At 45.1% G+C, this 18962-nt stretch overlaps 1 protein-coding gene across 2 annotated transcripts in view; it reads left to right on the top strand.

Moving 5' to 3' along the window:
- STK17A (serine/threonine kinase 17a) overlaps nucleotides 1–18962 on the top strand; it is a 42015-nt gene that overhangs the window by 8345 nt on the left and 14708 nt on the right. The window contains exons 2-3 of one of the 2 annotated variants that reach the window (XM_064169537.1): nucleotides 2389–2601; nucleotides 15353–15497. In XM_064169537.1, the coding sequence (XP_064025607.1) occupies nucleotides 2389–2601; nucleotides 15353–15497 (358 nt within the window). The remainder of the gene's footprint in view (nucleotides 1–2388; nucleotides 2602–15352; nucleotides 15498–18962) is intronic. The other variant, XM_064169538.1, reaches the window with a different exon arrangement.

The following is an 18962-nucleotide window of genomic DNA, read 5'->3' as shown; positions in this document are numbered from 1 at the left end:
ACCCTACAATAAGGAAAGAACCAAAATAAGAATCTCTGAGCTATTCCTGCAGTTTGAAAAGAAAGCTTTTATGTATAACTAAAGTTATGGTGATCATTATGTCTGGAGGGTAAGAACTACAAAAATATTGCTATGCCTCAGAGTAGAAGAATTCATCATTGCATTAGATGGCATTCAAGTATTAATTAATGGACCTCTTCAGTCCAAATATCAAAGGGCTGGAGCACCTACCTTATGGGGACAGGTTGTAAGAGGTGGGGCTGTTCAGCCTAGAGAAGAGAAAGCTTCAAGGAGACTTTATATTGGAAGGGAGCTACAGGAAAGCTGGGCAGGGACTTTTTATGAGGGCTTGTAGTGGCAGGATGAGGGAGAACAGATTGAAGTTATAGAAGGACAGATTTAGACTGGAGATTAGGGAGAAATTCTTTCCAGTGAGGGTGGTGAGACACTGGAACAGGTTGCCCAGGGATGTATAGATACCCCCTCCCTGGAGGTGTTCAGGCCTGGGTTGGATGTGGCCTTGAGCAACTTGGTCTAGTGGAAGGTGAAGTCATGGTCTCAGGAGGTGTTCAAGAAAAGCCTGGATGAGGCACTAAGTGCCATGGTCTAGTTGACTGGACAGGGCTGGGTGCTAGGTTGGACTGGATGAGCTTGGAGGTCTCTTCCAAGCTGTCTGACTCTGATTCTATGCTTATGGCAGAGCAGTTGGAACTAGATGACCTTTAAGATCCCTTCCAACCCAAACCATTCTATGCATCTATGAATCTATAGTGTAAGAATGGAATTGAGTGGAGCAGGTGGCGTGGGACTCTCCTGCAAGGAAGTTTAGAGCAGTCACTTCAGTCCAGAATGCTGAGTCACTCTTTGAGTGTCTGTCTTGTCAGAAATTATATGGGTTAGGCACTGTGCTCAGTTCAGCTCAGTTTGAGTTCACATTCACCATTAGCACTGCCACCAGAATTTTGTTAGAAAGCTTTATGTTGGCCAAGCTGCGTAGTTGATTTCAAATAATTCCTGTTCCTTATTCAGTGAGACTGAGGGAGCTGGGGTTGTTTAGCCTGGAGAAGAGGAGGCTTGGGGGGGACCTCATTGCTGTCTACAACTACCTGAAGGGAGGTTGTATCCAGGTGGGGTTTGTCTCTTTATCCCAGATAACCAGCAATAGAACAAGGGGACACAGTCTCAAGTTGTGCCCAAGGAGGTCTAGGCTGGATGTTAGGAGGAAGTTGTTGCCAGAGTGATTGGCATTGAATGGGCTGCCCAGGGAGGTGGTGGAGTTGCTCGTCCCTGGAGGTGTTGAAGCAAAGCCTGGATGAGGCACTTAGTGCCATGGTCTGGTTGACTGGCTAGGGCTGGGTGCTAGGTTGGACTGGATGATCTTGGAGGTCTCTTCCAACCTGGTTGATTCTGTGACTAAGAACAAGGCATTTTGAGAACAACTAAACAACAAAAGAACTCTTGAGTGTTCTCATTTGAGACATGATAGGGAAAACACCAACTTCCATCTTTAAAAACACAGAGCAGGTTCTGGGTATTGCTTGGAAAACAGAGCAGGATTTCCAGCTGTCTTTCAACAACAGTGCTGTTGCCTTGAATGCTTTAAAAAGCATTCCTACTATAAATTATTGCTATTATCAAGTGGAGCACTGTAGAGAACACTGACTGGGTTATTGTATCACAGTATCATCAGGGTTGGAAGAGACCTCATAGATCATCAAGTCCAATCCTTTACCACAGAGCTCAAGGCTACACCATGGCACCAAGTGCCACGTCCAATCCTGCCTTGAACAGCCCCAGGGACGGCGACTCCACCACCTCCCCGGGCAGCCCATTCCAGTGTCCAATGACTCTCTCAGTGAAGAACTTTCTCCTCACCTCCAGCCTAAATCTCCCCTGGCATAGCTTGAGGCTGTGTCCTCTTGTTCTGGTGCTGGCCACCTGAGAGAAGAGAGCAACCTCCTCCTGGCCACAACCACCCCTCAGGTAGTTGTAGACAGCAATAAGGTCTCCCCTGAGCCTCCTCTTCTCCAGGCTAACCAATCCCAGCTCCCTCAGCCTCTCCTCGTAGGGCTGTGCTCAAGGCCTCTCCCCAGCCTCGTCGCCCTTCTCTGGACACGCTCAAGCATCTCAATGTCCCTCCTAAACTGGGAGGCCCAGAACTGAACACAGTACTCAAGGTGTGGTCTAACCAGTGCAGAGTGACACAGCCACAGAAGGCTGGGTGATGGTGTTCCTGACTTTAAATTGTGGGGATTATCACCCAGCATCTTTCTAAACATGGAACATATTTGTGATGTGCCCATTAGCAGTGATGGAGTCTCCTGAGATGTTAATGTATCAGGCTGTAATACTGAAGTTGGCCAACTTTAAATTCTTCTTTCATTTCAGGGGGAAATTTGCAGTGGTGAAGAAGTGTATCCAGAAAGACACAGAGAGAGAGTTTGCAGCAAAATTCATGAGAAAAAGAAGAAAGGGCCAAGACTGTCGGATGGAAATAATCCATGAAATTGCAGTCCTCGAGCTTGCGCAATGCAACCTTTGGGTCATTAACCTGCATGAAGTGTATGAAACTGCAACAGAGATGATTTTAGTCCTGGAATAGTAAGTACTACTAATAATTCCTGACTAAACCTCTGCATGTAAAAATGCTGTGTATCAAGCTGAATCAAGTGAAAAGCTTTTATTGCTTGCCTGTTAGACTTGCTTGAGTTCAAAAAGGAGAAATCTCAGCATTACAAAGAGTTATGTGCAGTCTTGTAACTACTGCAGATTATAATACTCCAATTACCTGGTATCTTTCAAAGGTAAGCTATAATTTATGTAGTTAAAATAAAAACCCTTTAGTGAAATATGAAGCCTGTATACTCCCTACTTGTAAAAGAGCAAAGAGGCAATGAGTACCTGTTCAAGAACTTATTTCATCCACAAAGATGGTGTGAAATCTGGATTCTGTGTGGTGTTTGGGTTATTTTACTAGATACAAAAAAAAAAAAAGGTATTGAAATAAAAACTATCAAACCCCCTATGGTCTGCAATGAAAAGCTCTCTAAATCATTACCCTTTGGGGAAGACAAGGAGCAGGAGGATTCAGACCTAGAATAGTTTCTTACAAATGACGTTTAAGAGTGTAACTGATGAAGCCACACCTTTATGATGGGGTTTAGTTTTGGGCCCCTCACTGCAAGAATGACATTGAGGTGCTGGAGCAGGTCCAGAGAAGGACAGTGAAGGGTCTGGAGAACAGGTCTGGTGAGGAGTGGCTGAGATTGTTTAGTCTGGAGAAAAAGAGGCTCAAGGGAGTCCTCCTTACAGTCTGTAACTTCCTGAAAGGAGGTTGTAATGAGGGGGTTGTTGGTCTCTTCTCCCTAGTATAGGTGGTAGAAAAGAGGAAATGGCCTTGAGTTGCACCAGGGGAGGTTTAGGTTGGATATTAAAGAAAATTCTTGACTGAAAGGGTTCTCCCAGACTAGACCAAGTTCCTCAGGGGGATTGTTGAATCCCCATCCCTGGAGGGGTTTCCAAGAGGCAGAGGTGTGGTTGCATGGTTAAGCACCAGACGTGGTAGAGTTAGAGAACGGTTAGACTTGAGGAGTGTCAAGGTTTTGTTTCAGGCAAAACAATTCTATGGCTCTAGGACACTACATTTGTCTGTGGTTTTATTCTCCCCCTTGAGTTTGTCCAGATGGGCGTTTCTGCAGCTGTTGTGACTGTTCATCTAATGTCTCAGTGGCTTAGATATTTGACATTTGAATTCCAAGAGGCAGCCAAATGCTTGTTGCTGTTGAACTCTGAAAAGATGTTGTTCAAACTCTGTGGATTTTAAATAATTAGGGTCAGCAGCTCAGAAGTGATTTAACCTGTCTGCTACGATAAATCTACTTTGTACAGCTCTCTTCTTGCTTGATAACTAAAAGAAATACTGAAAAAAATTATGTCCCAACCTGATCTTGTTTAGAAGCCAAAAGAAATGGTGGCTTTACAGCTCAGTGAAATGACTGAGACCATGCCTGCTAGGACAAACTTCCTTCTAGAATACATGTTTGCAGCTTGAGTTATGGCTGAAGATGAGCCAGCAGTGTGCCCAGGTGGCCAAGAGAGCCAATGGCATCCTGGCCTGGATCAGGAACAGTGTGGCCTGCAGGACAAGGGAGGTTATTCTGCCCCTGTGCTCAGCACTGCTCAAGCCACCCCTTGAGTGCTGTGTCCAGTTCTGGGCTCCTCAATTCAAGAGAGATGTTGAGGTGCTGGAAGGTGTCCAGAGAAGGGCAACAAGGCTGGTGAGGGGCCTATGAGGAGAGGCTGAGGGAGCTGGGGGTGTGCAGCCTGCAGAAGAGGAGGCTCAGGGCAGATCTCATTGCTGTCTGCAACTACCTTAAGGGAGGCTGTAGCCAGGTGGGGTTGGGCTCTTCTGCCAGGAAACCAGCAACAGAACAAGGGGACACAGTCTCAAGTTGTGCCCAAGGAGGTCTAGGCTGGATGTTAGGAGGAAGTTGTTGTCAGAGAGAGTGATTGGCATTGGAATGGGCTGCCCAGAGAGGTGGTGGAGTCACCATGCCTGGAGGTGTTGAAGCAAAGCCTGGATGAGGCACTTAGTGCCATGGTCTGGTTGATTGTCTAGGGCTGGGTGCTAGGTTGGACTGGATGAGCTTGGAGGTCTGTTTCAATCTGGTTGATTCAGTGATTCTATGATTGTGCCCTCCTGGAATGAATGACTTAGGAAATACTCAAGCCTCTGTTCTAATGCAGAGCTGTTTTTGAGCTTCTGGAGTTTTGATTGCTGTTACTGGAGACTCATAAATACCTGCTTTAAACTTTAGCAGCACAGATCTAACCAGAATACAGTTTAATGTTTTGGATCCTATAGGGGCACACCATGAGGAGTAGAGGCTAAAGCTTGATATGAGTGATGGGGGTTGTGATCATTTTCATGTAAAATTGCTAGTTTTCTCTTAGAACTTAGTTCTCTTACACTTGCATAGTACTTTTAATCCAAGGTATTCACTAGATCATGCAATAGTCACTAAATTGTTCAGTAATTAGCAACATTATTGGTTTTACATGCATTTAAACAGTCATCCCTTGTGTCAGATAAATGGCCATGTGTTGAAGCTGCAGATTACCAAAACAGCCTTTCCCTGACTTCAGCAGGTATGTCTGGATGCTTCTTTAAAGTCAGCATGTTCCAGAGACATGTTGCAACAACACAGGTATGAATGTTAGTGAATTTCTGACATTCTGTGTGCAGAGGATTAAAGAACATACCTGGACTGCAAGCTTCCCTAGGGCACTGCAGTTTCTATTAAACTTGATGCTCTGTGTGGCAGATTTTTATCTGGGGAAGGAGAAAAACAAATACTTAATTGCTGGCTACAAGCTTTATCTGCTGAGGTTCTAAAGTTTCTTGTCTTCATATTGTATCTGTCCTAAGGGGTGAGGAGGACACCTAATGCTTTGCCTTCATCTTAATGTTAAAGTAAGGTGATCTTTGTAGCAGTATCACTTTTTGATAGAAAACAAAATTGACCACCAACTGTTAGCATTAAGTACTGAGCAGTGGGAAGCAATGAGAGTACAGTGTTGGCTTTAGCTGTAGCACAGCAAATTGGTGTCTGTCTGCATCCATCCTGACAATAGTCTCTGAATTTTGTTTGTTGCCACAAGACCTCAAACAGGATGTAAGTAGGACTTGAACGGGTGAGTAAGTCTGAAGGGTTAGTCAGTAAAGCCTGGAATTAATCTGTGGTGTCATCATGTTGGTATCTTAGTGAAAATTGGCTGAATGGAAAAAGAAGCTGGACTTTGCACTGAAAAAGGTGGAGATACACTCAGGGAAACCTGGCACATCAGGTAAAATAGGAAAGAAGCAGCATTTTTAACTTCTGGACTCTGTGGTGGAGGCACCATCCCTGGAGGTCTTCCAGAAAAGCCTGGATGAGGCACTTAGTGCCATGGTCTAGTTGACTGTTAGGGCTGGGTGCTAGGTTGGACTGGATGAGCTTGGAGGTCTCTTCTAACCTGGTTGATTCTGTGATTCTGTGCAACCTACCTGACTTTTACCAGTTTTTGTACATCAGCTAATGATTGGACTCAGTGATTTTAAAGAACTTTTCCAATGTAAATGATTCTGTGATTCCCATTTCTTCAGAAAAAAAGAGCAACAGAGCATCTGATGCTTAAGAACTGTCACATTTTTAAGTGTTCATCACTGTATGTTTGTACTTTTATGGAGGTGGAGGTCATTAATAGGTCAGATATTACAGAACCTGTCTAGCCTGATCTAAGCCCCTCAAGTATTTTCTTGTGAAGAGCTGAGCTCAGTAGTTACCTGCCAGGACCTTGTTCACATGTAGTAGCCTGCTGTTATGTTTCCTTCAAACCCCAAAAAGTTGTCTTTATCATCTTGAAGCCGTGCAAGGTTGGACGTGGCACTTGGTGCCATGGTCTAACCTTGAGCTCTGTGGTAAAGGGTTGGACTTGATGATCTGTGAGGTCTCTTCCAACCTTGGTGATACTGTGATACTGTGAAGTGCTCTTTTCACCTGTAGTTATTTGGACCTGGATAATATTACTACTGGTATTGTCTTGGACACTACTTACTGGGGATGTGACTGGTCAAAGTGAGAGGGCTGCCAGGGACCAATTCATCTGGTATGAGATTCAGGAGCTTAAACTTGAAACAAACCCACTGACATCAGAAAGAACCATGCTGCTCCAGTGCTTGCATCCTTTCTGTTGGAGCAATTAGCAAAGCCAGTTGAGCTGCCAGGCTCACTCTGCAAAAGTTCTAAGGGAAAACTTCTCAAATTGTGTTAGTTACCTCTTGTTTGTGTTTTGTGGAGTTCTTGACCTGCTTGATTGAAAAGGTTAAAGCAAAAAAAAAAACTCCAACAAAACCCACAAAATGCATTTGAGAACAAGAAGTTTTACAAGCAGTATCTACAGCTTAGTGCATTTGAATACTTCTCTTCCCTTCCCTTCACCAGGTATGGGTTTACAGTTTTCTCAGACTTCAGAGACATTGGAATGTTATGGGAGCCTCATGCTGGGAAAGTTCTCAGTGAATCACTTGCTTACTGTCTATGCTTGTGCCCAGCCAAGGAAGGAGGCTATGACTGTCAGCAGGAGCTAGCATGACACTTTGCTTATAGTGTTACAACCACTTTAGTGTAGCGTAGCTTCTGTATCCAGAAAGCAGTTGAGTTTCCACTTACCTCCCAAAGATAACTCTTTCAAGAAAAGCTTTTGAGAGCTTCAGGAGTTAAATGTTGGGTCCTTGCAGATGGTATATGGGCTCAGTTAGCATTGGGGAACAAGTGTATTTTAGGGGGTTCCTATTTGCATATCTCTGAGGGTACACTCTGTATTTGGACAACACCAAGTTCTGTGGTGCGGTCAACACAGTGGTGGGAAGGGATGCCATCCAGAGGGACCTCAACAGGCTTGAGAGCTGGGACAACACCAACCTTATAAAGATCAACAAAGCCAAGTGCTAGGCCCCAAGCACACATGCAGGCTGGGCAGAGGTGGCTAGAGAGCAGCCCTGAGGATGACTTGGGTAGTGCTGATTAATGAGAAGTGGTGGAGTCGCCGTCCCTGGAGCTGTTCAAGGCAAGGTTGGACGTGGCACTTGGTGCCATGGTCTAGCCTTGAGCTCTGTGGTAAAGGGTTGGACTTGATGATCTATGAGGTCTCTTCCAACCTTGGTGATACTGGGATACTGTGTGACCCAGCAATGCACATTGGCAGCCCAGAAAGCCAACCTAATCCTGGGCTGCATCCCCAGCAGTGTGGGCAGCAAGTCAAAGGAAGAGATTTTGCCCTTCTGCCATGCTCTCCTGAGATCCACCTGGAGAACTTTGTCCAGCTCTGGAGCCCCCAACACAAGAAGGACATGGTACTGTTAAAATGGGTCCAGAGAAGACTGGCTAAGACAGATGAGGCTGTTCAGCCTGGAGAAGGCTCTGGGAAGAGCCCTTAGCAGCCCTCTACTATTTGAAGAGGGCTTTTAGGACAGCAGCAGAGAGACTTTTACAAGGCATGGAGCAACAGGACAAGGGATAATGGCTTCAAACTGGAATAAGCTCAATTTGGATGAGACATGAAGAAGAAATTCTTCCCTGTGAGGTTGGTGAGGCACTGAAACAAGTTGTCTAGAGAAGCTGTGGTGTCTCCAACCCTGGAAGTGTTCAAACCCAGACTGGATGGGGCCTTGAGCAACCTGGTCTAGCAGAAGGTGTCCTTGTCCATGGCAGTGGCTTGGAACCAGATGATCTTTAAGGTCCTTGGCAACCCCAATCATTCTGTGATTGTACTTGTGAGTCTCTCCAAAGCCTGTCTTAATGTCTGGTCCATGAAAGCTGAGGCAATGTTGAATTTTGTTCAGATGCACTGAAATAGGTTTATTCAATTTTCCTGGTGAGAGGCTAAATGATGACCCTGGTGCATTGTAAGAGCACTTAAAAGAAGGAGGATACTGAATTCCACACAGGGCACTGTGAAGATGAGTTTCAAGGAAGATAAGCAGTCTCTGTTGGATTTAAAGTCAACACAATTGTAAAAGAAGATTAATGCTCCAGACTTCCCCTTTTAGCTTCTTTGTGCTGATAAGCAGTTAAGAAATGTTAGCATGCTTTCCACTGATGAAAAGCAGTTGGATTTCACTTGAAGCTACAGTTAATAACACAACAATGCCTTCACAAAGAAAAGAGCTGAAGAATTCTGGCTGTGGTAGCTTTAAAGTGAGAAAAGAATGCTTATGTCTTCCATTTTTTCCTTTACCTAGCTGAGGGAGCTTGCACTAGACAAAATAATGCATCTGGAGTAACGCTGGATTCATGAGATGCTGGAATTGTTTTGGTTGGAAAAGACCCTTAAGTTTATTGAGTCCAAACATTCTTTAACTCCACCAAGCCTAGTGCTAAACCACGTCCATCAGCACTGAGTCTCTGCCTCTTTTCAACACCTCCAGGGATGGTAAAATGTTGTGCTTCTAAATGTTTCCTTATCCAGTTTCTTTCAGATTCAGATGACTTGGGTGTTTTTTTTTCTTTCAAGGCTTGTCCTAAGGACAACTCTTTGCTTTTATCCCCTAGGAATGTTATCTGTGGAGGTAGTCGAGGATGCACAGTGGTTTGCAAATGTATTTCATGGTGACCCTTTAGAAAAGCTTAATGGAAAATGTGTTCTTAGAGCAAAAATGTTCTGAACACCAGGCAACTCCTGGTCTACATGTGTACAGAAACCATAGCAGTGACACACCTGTAATCTTTCCCTAGCAGGTATTGTAATGCATTACAGTATCACAGTATCACCAAGGTTGGAAGAGACCTCACAGATCATCAAGTCCAACCCTTTACCACAGTGCCCATTCTCTCTTTTGATTATAGAATCACAGAATGGCTTGGGTTGGAAGGAAACTTAGAGATCCAGTTGGCAGCCAGTCACTAGTGGTGTTCCCCAAGGATCAGTGCTGGGCTCAGTCCTGTTCAACATCTTTACTGATGATCTGGACGAGGGGATTGAGTCCAGCATCACTAAGTTTGCAGATGATACCAAGCTAGGAGCAGCTGTGGAGCTGTTGGAGGGTAGGAGAGCCCTGCAGAGGGACCTGGACAGGCTGGATGGGTGAGCAGAGGCCAATGGGATGAGATTTAACAAGGCCAAGGGCAGGGTTCTGTACCACAACCCCAAGCAGTGCTACAGGCTAGGAACAGAGTGGCTGGAGAGCAGCCAGGAAGAAAGGGACCTGGGGGTACTGGTGGATAGTAGGCTAAAGATGAGCCAGCAGTGTGCCCAGGTGGGCAAGAGAGACAATGGCATCCTGTCCTGGGTCAGGAGCAGTGTGGCCAGCAGGACAAGAGAGGTTATTCTGCCCCTGTACTCAACACTGGTCAGGCCACAGCTTGAACCCTGTGTCCAGTTCTGGGCTCATCAATTCAAGAGAGATGTTGAGGTGCTGGAAGGTGTCCAGAGAAGGGTGACAATGCTGGGGAGAGGCCTGGAGCACAGCCCTGTGAGGAGAGGCTGAGGGAGCTGGGGGTGTGCAGCCTGCAGAAGAGGAGGCTCAGGGCAGACCTCATTGCTGTCTGCAACTACCTGAAGGGAGGCTGTAGCCAGGTGGAGGTTGGTGTCTTCTCCCAGGCAACCAGCACCAGAACAAGGGGACACAGTCTCCAGTTGTGCCAGGGGAGGTCTAAGCTGGATGTTAGGAGGAAGCTGTTGCCAGAGAGAGTGATTGGCATTGGAATGGGCTGCCCAGGGAGGTGGTGGAGTTGCCGTCCCTGGAGGTGTTGAAGCAAAGCCTGGCTGAGGCACTTAGTGCCATGGTCTGGTTGACTGGCTAGGGCTGGGTGCTAGGTTGGACTGGATGATCTTGGAGGTCTCTTCCAACCTGCTTGATTCTATGATTGTCTACTCCAACCTCCCTTCCCTGGGCAGGGACACCTCCCTACTAGACTTGGTTGCCCAAAGCCTCATCCAGCCCAGCCTTAAACACCTCCACAGAGGAGGTGTCTGTAACCTCATTGCTTGTTTTATTCCCCCCCGCCCTGAACTCCACCTAGGGAGTACAAAATAACTAAGTTGAAAGCCTTGTTAAGGAACTGCTCACTGCACAGAGGTCGGACAAGATGACTTTGAGGGTCCCTTGCAACCTGTGAGCCTGTGAGGTTGGCAAAATCTGGCGGCTGGTGTGTGGGAGAATCGTTTGAGGGTTCATTTTGATATGGTCTGAAAGCATTTGTGTGCCTGGGCTGGCTCACAGCTGACTGTTTTGCTCGAGGGAATGGGCTAGGTTCAGTGCCCAGCAACAATACACGGAACAGTCTTGCACTAACAGATTTCCCTGTGTTCTTGGAAAGGGTGGGTAGTTACTTGTTTGGTAATTTTGGTGTAGAGTGACTTATCTGGAGGAAGTTGCTCTATCTGCACCCTAAATAGCAAAGCCAATCAGAAAATGAAACCTTGCATGTGAAACCACCTTTCCTGCTGAAACTTCTTTTGTAAAGCTGAGTATGTTTGTCCCTGGTTGCTGGGAGTGTCTAGATGTTGTGAGACATGAAGTGCTTGTGCATGGGTTATGGGTTGTATCTGCTGCTCTCTCAATAATGCTGATGAATATAAGCATCTTCAGTAAGGAAGGTGGAAAGCACAATCTAGCCTGCAGTTAGAATCATAGAATCATAGAATCAACCAGGTTGGAAGAGACCTCCAAGATGATCCAGTCCAACCTAGCACCCAGCCCTAGCCAATCAACCAGACCATGGCACTAAGTGCCTCATCCAGGCTTTTCTTGAAGACCCCCAGGCACAGTGCCTCCACCACCTCCCTGGGCAGCCCATTCCAATGCCAATCACTCTCTCTGTGAAGAACTTCTTCCTAATATCCAGCCTATACCTACCCTGGCACAACTTGAGACTGTGTCCCCTTGTTCTATTGCTGGTTGCCTGGGAGAAGAGGCCACCCCCCACCTGGCTACAATGCCCCTTCAGGTAGTTGTAGACAGTAATAAGATCACCCCTGAGCCTCCTCTTCTCCAGGCTAAACAGGCCCAGCTCCCTCAACCTCTCCTCATAGGATTTGTGCTCCAGGCCCCTCCCCAGCTTCGTTGCGCTTCTCTGGACATGTTCCAGCACCTCAACATCCTTCTTGAATTGAGGGGCCCAGAACTGGACACAGCACTCAAGGGGTGGTCTGAGCAGTGCTGAGTACAGAGGCAGAATAACCTCCCTTGTCCTGCTGGCCACACTGTTCCTGATGCAGGCCAGGATGCCATTGGCTATCCTGGCCACCTGGGCACACTGCTGGCTCATCTTCAGCTTACTGTCTATCAGTACCCCCAGGTCCCTTTCCTCCTGGCTGCTCTCCAGCCACTCAGTCCCCAGCCTATAGCGCTGCTTGGCTGCTGGTAGCTACTTAAAGACCTTTTATTAAGAGCCTTATGGATCAAGGCTTTCCTGCTCTCATGTGGTGGTGCTTTCTCTTCATTTCAGTGATGGGACATTGTCTGCTTCCACTTTTAAAGTCAGGGCAATAATTCAGTGTTCCTCATGTGTAGTTTTAGAATGTTTGGTAGCTTATGTGTTTCCTTGGTGGCTATTTCAATGTTCATTTGTTTATTAACAGGGAGTCCTCATGGACAAATTCATTCTGAGCTAACAGTGTGCTCCCATAGCCAAGAAGGCCAATGGTATTGAGAGTGGCCAGCAGGTCAAAGGAGGTTCCCCCTCTACCCTAGTGAGACCACATCTAGAATATTGTGTCTGATGCTGGGCTCCCCTGTTTGAGAGAGACAGGGAACTACTGGAGAGAGTCTATTGGAAAGCCATGAGGATGCTGAGGGGAGAACAAGGGGACACAGTCTCAAGTTGTGCTGGGGTAGGTCTAGGCTGGATGTTAGGAGGAAGTTGTTGGCAGAGAGAGTGATTGGCATTGGAATGGGCTGCCCAGGGAGGTGGTGGTGTTGAAGCAAAGCCTGGATGAGGCATTTAGTGCCATGGTCTGGTTGACTGGATAGGGCTGGGTGCTAGGTTGGACTGGATGAGCTTGGAGGTCTCTTCCAACCTGCTTGATTCTATCTCTCTTACAAGGACAGGTTGAGAAGCCTGGAGAAGAGCAGCCTGAGAGGAGGTCTTCTCAATGCTTATCAGTATCTATAACAAGCAAGGGGCAAGAGAATGGGGATGATCTCCTTTCAGTAGTACCCAACAACAGGACAAGGAGCAATGAGCACAGGAAGATTTTTCACTTGAGCCTTCTTTGCTTGGAGGGTGCCAGAGTGCTGGAACAGGCTGCCCAGAGAGGTTGTGGAATCTCCTTCTCTGGAGACATTCAAAGTCCACCTGGATGTGATTCTGGGCAGCCTGTTCTGAGTGAACCTTCTCTAGCAGGAGCATTGAGGTACATAATCCTCAGAGGTCCCTTCCAACCCTATGGTTCTGTAACTTGATTTTTGACGTCTACAAAGAAGATGTATAGCAAACAGAGCTTCATCAGGCCACCCTTTTGCTGATTATTCTTTTCCTAGGGTGTATCTATTGAACATAGCAAGTGATTCCTGGCTGACAACAGCAGCTTAGGGATGCATGCTCTGTTTCACAGAATTAAGTAGCTGAGATATTGTTTTGCTTATTTTCAGTGGCAGAGAAAAACCCCAGGCTTGCTGTCATAAATCTCATTGTGTTATTAATTCTGGTAGTAGATCTTATCACAGTGTGTGTTATTATTTGCTGCTACAAGGAATGAAATCATACTTCCAAGGAACTTATTATGGCATTCTTAAAGTATGACCTTCCATTTGTTGATTACAAGAAATGTTGGGGTTTTTTTTTTTCCCTATCCCTATCTGGAAGATCCAATTGAGGCTGCTCTTTTTTAGAGGGATTTGTCTTGGGATAATAGAATACATTAGCCTGTGTCCATTTAAAAAGTATCTCTGAGATCTGAATCCTGTCCAGAGCTGAAATATTACTAACTTTTCCCCTGCATGAAATAATGTGCTGAAGAAAGATGTGATAGTGTCAGCTTTTATAGAAGAACTAAAATATTAACACTGCATTGAACACTTCATTTGGTTCTTCAGCTCTATCATCTTTGATACAGGGTGAAGAAAAATAATGATTTAATATTTGGATTGTTTCTTTTAAAGCAAATCTTGGTTTCATAAATCCAATTCGACTGCTGTACCATTTACAAGGGAACACAGTCTCAAGTTGTGCCAGGGTAGGTATAGGCTGGATGTTAGGAAGAAGTTCTTCACAGAGAGAGTGATTTCCCATTGGAATGGGCTGCCCAGGGAGGTGGTGGAGGCACCGTCCCTGGGGGTCTTCAAGAAAAGCCTGGATGAGGCACTTAGTGCCATTGTCTGGTTGATTGGATAGGGCTGGGTGCTAGGTTGGACTGGATGATCTTGGAGGTCTCTTCCAACCTGGTTGATTCTATGATTCTATGATCTAGCTGCCTTGGTTTGAATCAGCTCTGGACTGAGGACAGAAAGAATTTACCCCAAAGGAATAAATGCAAACACTCACACAGAGTTGGGAGATTAAAACAGCAATCCTATTTACACAAAGAAAGCACCAAAGGTACCCCAGGTGGATGCATATCTATACATTTAGAAGCAATCCTGGCATAGCCTTCCTGGCTAAGCCTCAAAGCAGCTCTCAGTAGGCTTCAACCAGCCAAGCCTCTCCCCACCCTGCCTCACTAGGTCCAGATTCTATGATTCTGTGATGCTGTCCTCAGGGCTTTCATCATCTTCCACCAAGAGATGACTTTAGAATTTCATGCAGAACAAACATGGATGCATTGATGAAGTAGCAGTAACTCAACAGCCCATATGCAAAATGGCCCCATTCTAATGTCCTTATGCCTGTTCTTGTTTTAAGGTGGAGCCTGTGCTCTTCTTATTTTACTGTTGATACTACATGGTTAGGTTGCAAACTGATTTCAGTTCTCCAGAGTGACTGCTACACAGAGATGGTAATGCATGTGCCTTCAGAGGGCTTTAGAAACATTCCTTCATCTCCAGTTATTTGCATGTTTGTTGTTACTTTCTTATTTAAACACAGCTAAACAACAGATAAGGAAGCAAGCTGAGAGCTAAAACTTTCAAAGCTATTTTTAGATGAAAGCCACGTAGAAACTTAATGCATTCCAGTACGTCAGAGACTTCACAAACAATTCAATTCTAGACTTTACATTTAATCTTTTGAGTAACTGCAAAGTGTTTTGAGGAGGATTTGGGTCTGGGGCTGTTTTGTTTTCTCTTTACAAAGGCTTACCTTGGCCAAATTTCCATGTAGGGATGGCAAAAGGAACATCTTTTATGCCCTCAAATGCAGCATTCTTCTTACTGCATAGTCAGTAGTGTTTCCAAAACAGTCCCCACAATTTCTGCAGTGTCCATGTTCTCTTAGTAAAATTACTATGGTCTTTGCTTCTCTCCAAAGCTGCCATACTGCAGAGTGGGCTGTAAAAGCTTGGTAGATGTTTAATAAGTGAAAATATCACTACTGGATGCTACTGCCTGCTGATTTTGCTTACAGATTGCACTGGGCTGGAAGAGACCCTCAAAGGTAATTTTGTCCAACCCCACTGCAGCCAGCACGGACAACTCCAACTAGATTGGGCTGCCCAAGACCCGATCAAGTCTGTTCTTGAATGCCTCCAGGCATGGGACCTCATCCCTGGGCAACCTGTTCTAGTATTTTACCACTCTCATTGTAAAGAACTTCCTCCTAGTAGCCAGCCTAAATCTACCTTGCCCCAGGTTCAAACCAATCAGTGCAAGTGGAACAAAATGGGTGATAAAACTTTTGTCTCTGAAATAATAAAAATCACATTACTCCCACAGTGCTGCTGGAGGTGAAATCTTTGACCAGTGTGTGGCTGAAAGAGAGGAGGCCTTCAAAGAAAGAGATGTGAAACGACTCATGAAGCAGATCTTAGAAGGAGTTTCATTCTTGCACAGAAACAATGTGGTTCATCTTGACTTAAAGGTAGGGTTTTCTCCTTTTCTTATCTGCTGACTTGCCTGTTAGTCATGTATTATACTAATGCTAACTTGTAATTAATACAGTTTTTGTCTCATTATTCCTCAAACAATAAAATCCAACCTTTGGGCATGCAGCAGGCCCCAGGGGTGCAAGCCTTTTGGGGGCTTTAGGTGATTTTGTTACATATAAACATAATTGGACGGAGTGAAATGCAATGAATTCCAAAGTGCTGCACCTTAAACTGCAAGTGAGTGTGTTGGGTAAGAACTGACTCCCTTTTTAAAGTGCACTAAAAAAGTCTAGGTGGTGTATGGCCAGTGAAAAAATAGGTTTGGGGTTTTTTTGATAATGACTTGAGTTTTGATGAAGCAGAGGGGTGGCAGAGACACCATAGCATGTTTCAGAATGAAGTGTTCATACAGAGCTTGTAAACAGTACAGTAATGTTTTGAATACATTTAGAACACTGTCCTGGTGTTGGTTGTGGCTGAGTTAATTTCCTTCCTAAGGACTGGTACAGTGCTCTGTTTTGGCTTTGGTGTGAGAATAATGTTGATAATACACAGATGTTTCAGTTGCTGATAAGTGGTGTCAAGGATTTTTCAGCTTCTCCAGCAAGAAGGCTTGGAGAGGCACAAGAAACTGAGAGGGGACACAGCCAGGACAGCTGGCTCCAGCTAGCCAAAGGGATATTCCATCCTACGCAATGTTATGCCCAGTATATAACTGGGAGGAATAGGCCAGCAGCCCAGTTGCTGTTTGGGGACTGGCTGAGCATCAGCCAGCAGGTGGTGAGCAAAAATATTGTGCATCACTTGTCTTTCCTGGGGTGTATTTCACTCTCCTTTTGTTATCTTCATTATTATTAGTGCTATTATTATTCTTTTTCATTATTATTGAACTGCTCCTATCTCAGCCCACAAGTTTTATGTGCTTTCAGAGGAGGGGGACAGGAGTAAGCAAGCAACTGCCAGGTGGTTTGTTGTCATCTGGAGTTAAACCATGACAAACACTTCCATTTTTTTTTTTAATGACTATAAAATGTAATTTTTAGGTTTGTTATTCACAGCCAGTTTCCCAAGCCCTGTTAGTATACAAACTGTCTTGATTTAGTGGAGTAAATGGTTTTGTTTTTTCTTTCCTTATTGAAATGTAGTTTTGATTCAAATCAAGAGAAAAGGTACAGCTGTCATCATGCAAAACCCAGAGTACTGCTGATGGTTAAGAAGGGAGCTGTGCCTGGGATCCAGAAAACTATTCTTTGCCACAGGCAGCAAGCTACAGTTATTTTTCTGTAGCTTCAGTCATAGAATTGTCTAATGGGTTGGGTTGAAAGGAACCTTTAAAGGTCATTAGTTCAACCCCTCTGAAGTAAGCAGGGCCATCTTCAACTAGAGCAGGTTGCTCAGAGTCCAGTCCAACCTGGCCTGGAATGTTTCCAGGGATGGGACATCTACCACCTCTCTGGGCAACCTTGTCCAGTGTTTCAGCACCCTTAGTGTTCAAAAAAAAAGACCCCAAAACTTCCTATCTATTCTGTACATGCCTTCTTTGAGTTCAAAACCAGCACCCTTGTGCCATGGTCTAGTTGATTGGATAAGGCTGGGTGCTAGGTTGGACTGGATGACCTTGGAGATCTCTTCCAACCTGGTTGATTCTATGATTCTCTCACAACTGGTCTGTCCCCAGCTTTCTTATAGGCCCTCTGTAAGCACTGTGAGGCCACAATAAAGGTTCCTCAAAGCCTTCTCTTTTTGAGGCTAAACAACTCTCTCAGACTGTCCTTGTAGTAGAGGTGCTTCAGGCCCTTGGATCATTTTCATGGCCCTATCCATACACTGGTATGGAAGATGCAGTTTTGTCTCATTTTGAGGTTGAGCTACTTTACTAAGCAAGGCAGCACAGAAAGCATCTTCCATTATAATTTCCAAATTCTCTTTACATTTCCAATTCTATATTTACTAAATAGGTAGTAAGTTGCCATGTTTGTTCTGTTGCTGAAATCCTTAATTGCATTTTGGCAGTATTACAAAGCTACAAGCAGATTCCAGTATCAGTCTGTACATATTTAATATCTAACCTAGCACATCATTAAGGATTCATCAGCTAAGGCAGATGATGAGTAATATTTGCACACAAATATGTCACCTGTCTGGTTTTCCAACCATTTATTCAAATTATCTCTGGAATCCTTTAAAGCTTACTTGTAACCCATTGATTTCTGTCATACACATGAAGTGTAAAGAATTCAAACTCAAATAATAGAGGTTTTTTTTTAAGCAAGGGATGTGAGAATAAATGTTCAGAAGGGCTAAAACCAAGCAGTTAGAATTCCCTTAAGTTCTTTTGTGCTTATACAAGATGGTGAGTGTCTGTACTATGAGGTGGCCATTGAATTTGCTTGAAGCAAAGTGTGTAAGATGAAAATAGTCCTTTTGTGAGCAATATGTATTCATAGTTCAGGCTGGGGTGTTCCAGAGCACTATCAGCTGGATATCTGTAATCAGAACTATGGTGTGCTTTGACTGCAGTACTTAGGCTGGAGTGTTGATGGCAGGTTGTGTGCCCAGGTGGCCAAGAGAGCCAATGGCATCTTGGCCTGCATCAGGAACAGTGTGGCCAGTAGGACAAGGGAGGTTATTCTGCCCCTGTACTCAGCACTGCTCAGACCACACCTTGAGTACTGTGTCCAGTTCTGGGCCCCTCAATTCAAGAAGGATGTTGAGGTGCTGGAACATGTCCAGAGAAGGGCAACAAAGCTGGGGAGGGGCCTGGAGCACAAATCCTATGAGGAGAGGTTGAGGGAGCTGGGCCTGTTTAGCCTGGAGAAGAGGAGGCTCAGGGGTGATCTTATTACTGTCTACAACTACCTGAAGGGGCATTGTAGCCAGGTGGGGGGTGGCCTCTTCTCCCAGGTAACCAGCAATAGAACAAGGGGACACAGTCTCAAGTTGTGCCAGGGTAGGTATAGGCTGGATATTAGGAAGAAGTTCTTCACAGAGAGAGTGATTGGCATTGGAATGGGCTGCCCAGGGAGGTGGTGGAGGCACCGTCCCTGGGGGTCTTCAAGAAAAGCCTGGATGAGGCACTTAGTGCCATGGTCTGGTTGACTGGATAGGGCAGGGTGCTAGGTTGGCCTGGATGATCTTGGAAGTCTCTTCCAACCTGGTTGATTCTATGATTCAAAACTCAGAAGAAGCTTATTTAGACTTCTCAATCAATAAGGAAACTTGTGGTATGAAACTGAACATATCCAGTTCTTGCCCAAAGACTCAGCACTGTCTTGCTGGCATAGGGAAGTCAATTAGCAGGGCAAATTGACTAGTGTTTGAGGTTAATATGTTTGAATGTTACTGCAGAATGTGGTGACTTTTAATCGGAGTCCTAATTGCAGTGTGATTACTGTCATGATATACAAGACTATCAGACTGTAGCAAAACAAGGTTTAGGGAAGCCTTGAGAACACTGG

Source organism: Pogoniulus pusillus, chromosome 32, assembly GCF_015220805.1.
Source record: "Pogoniulus pusillus isolate bPogPus1 chromosome 32, bPogPus1.pri, whole genome shotgun sequence".
In the NCBI taxonomy this organism is placed as follows: domain Eukaryota; kingdom Metazoa; phylum Chordata; class Aves; order Piciformes; family Lybiidae; genus Pogoniulus; species Pogoniulus pusillus.
Note: the sequence above shows the minus strand (reverse complement) of the source record. Positions and strands in the feature narration are given on the sequence as shown.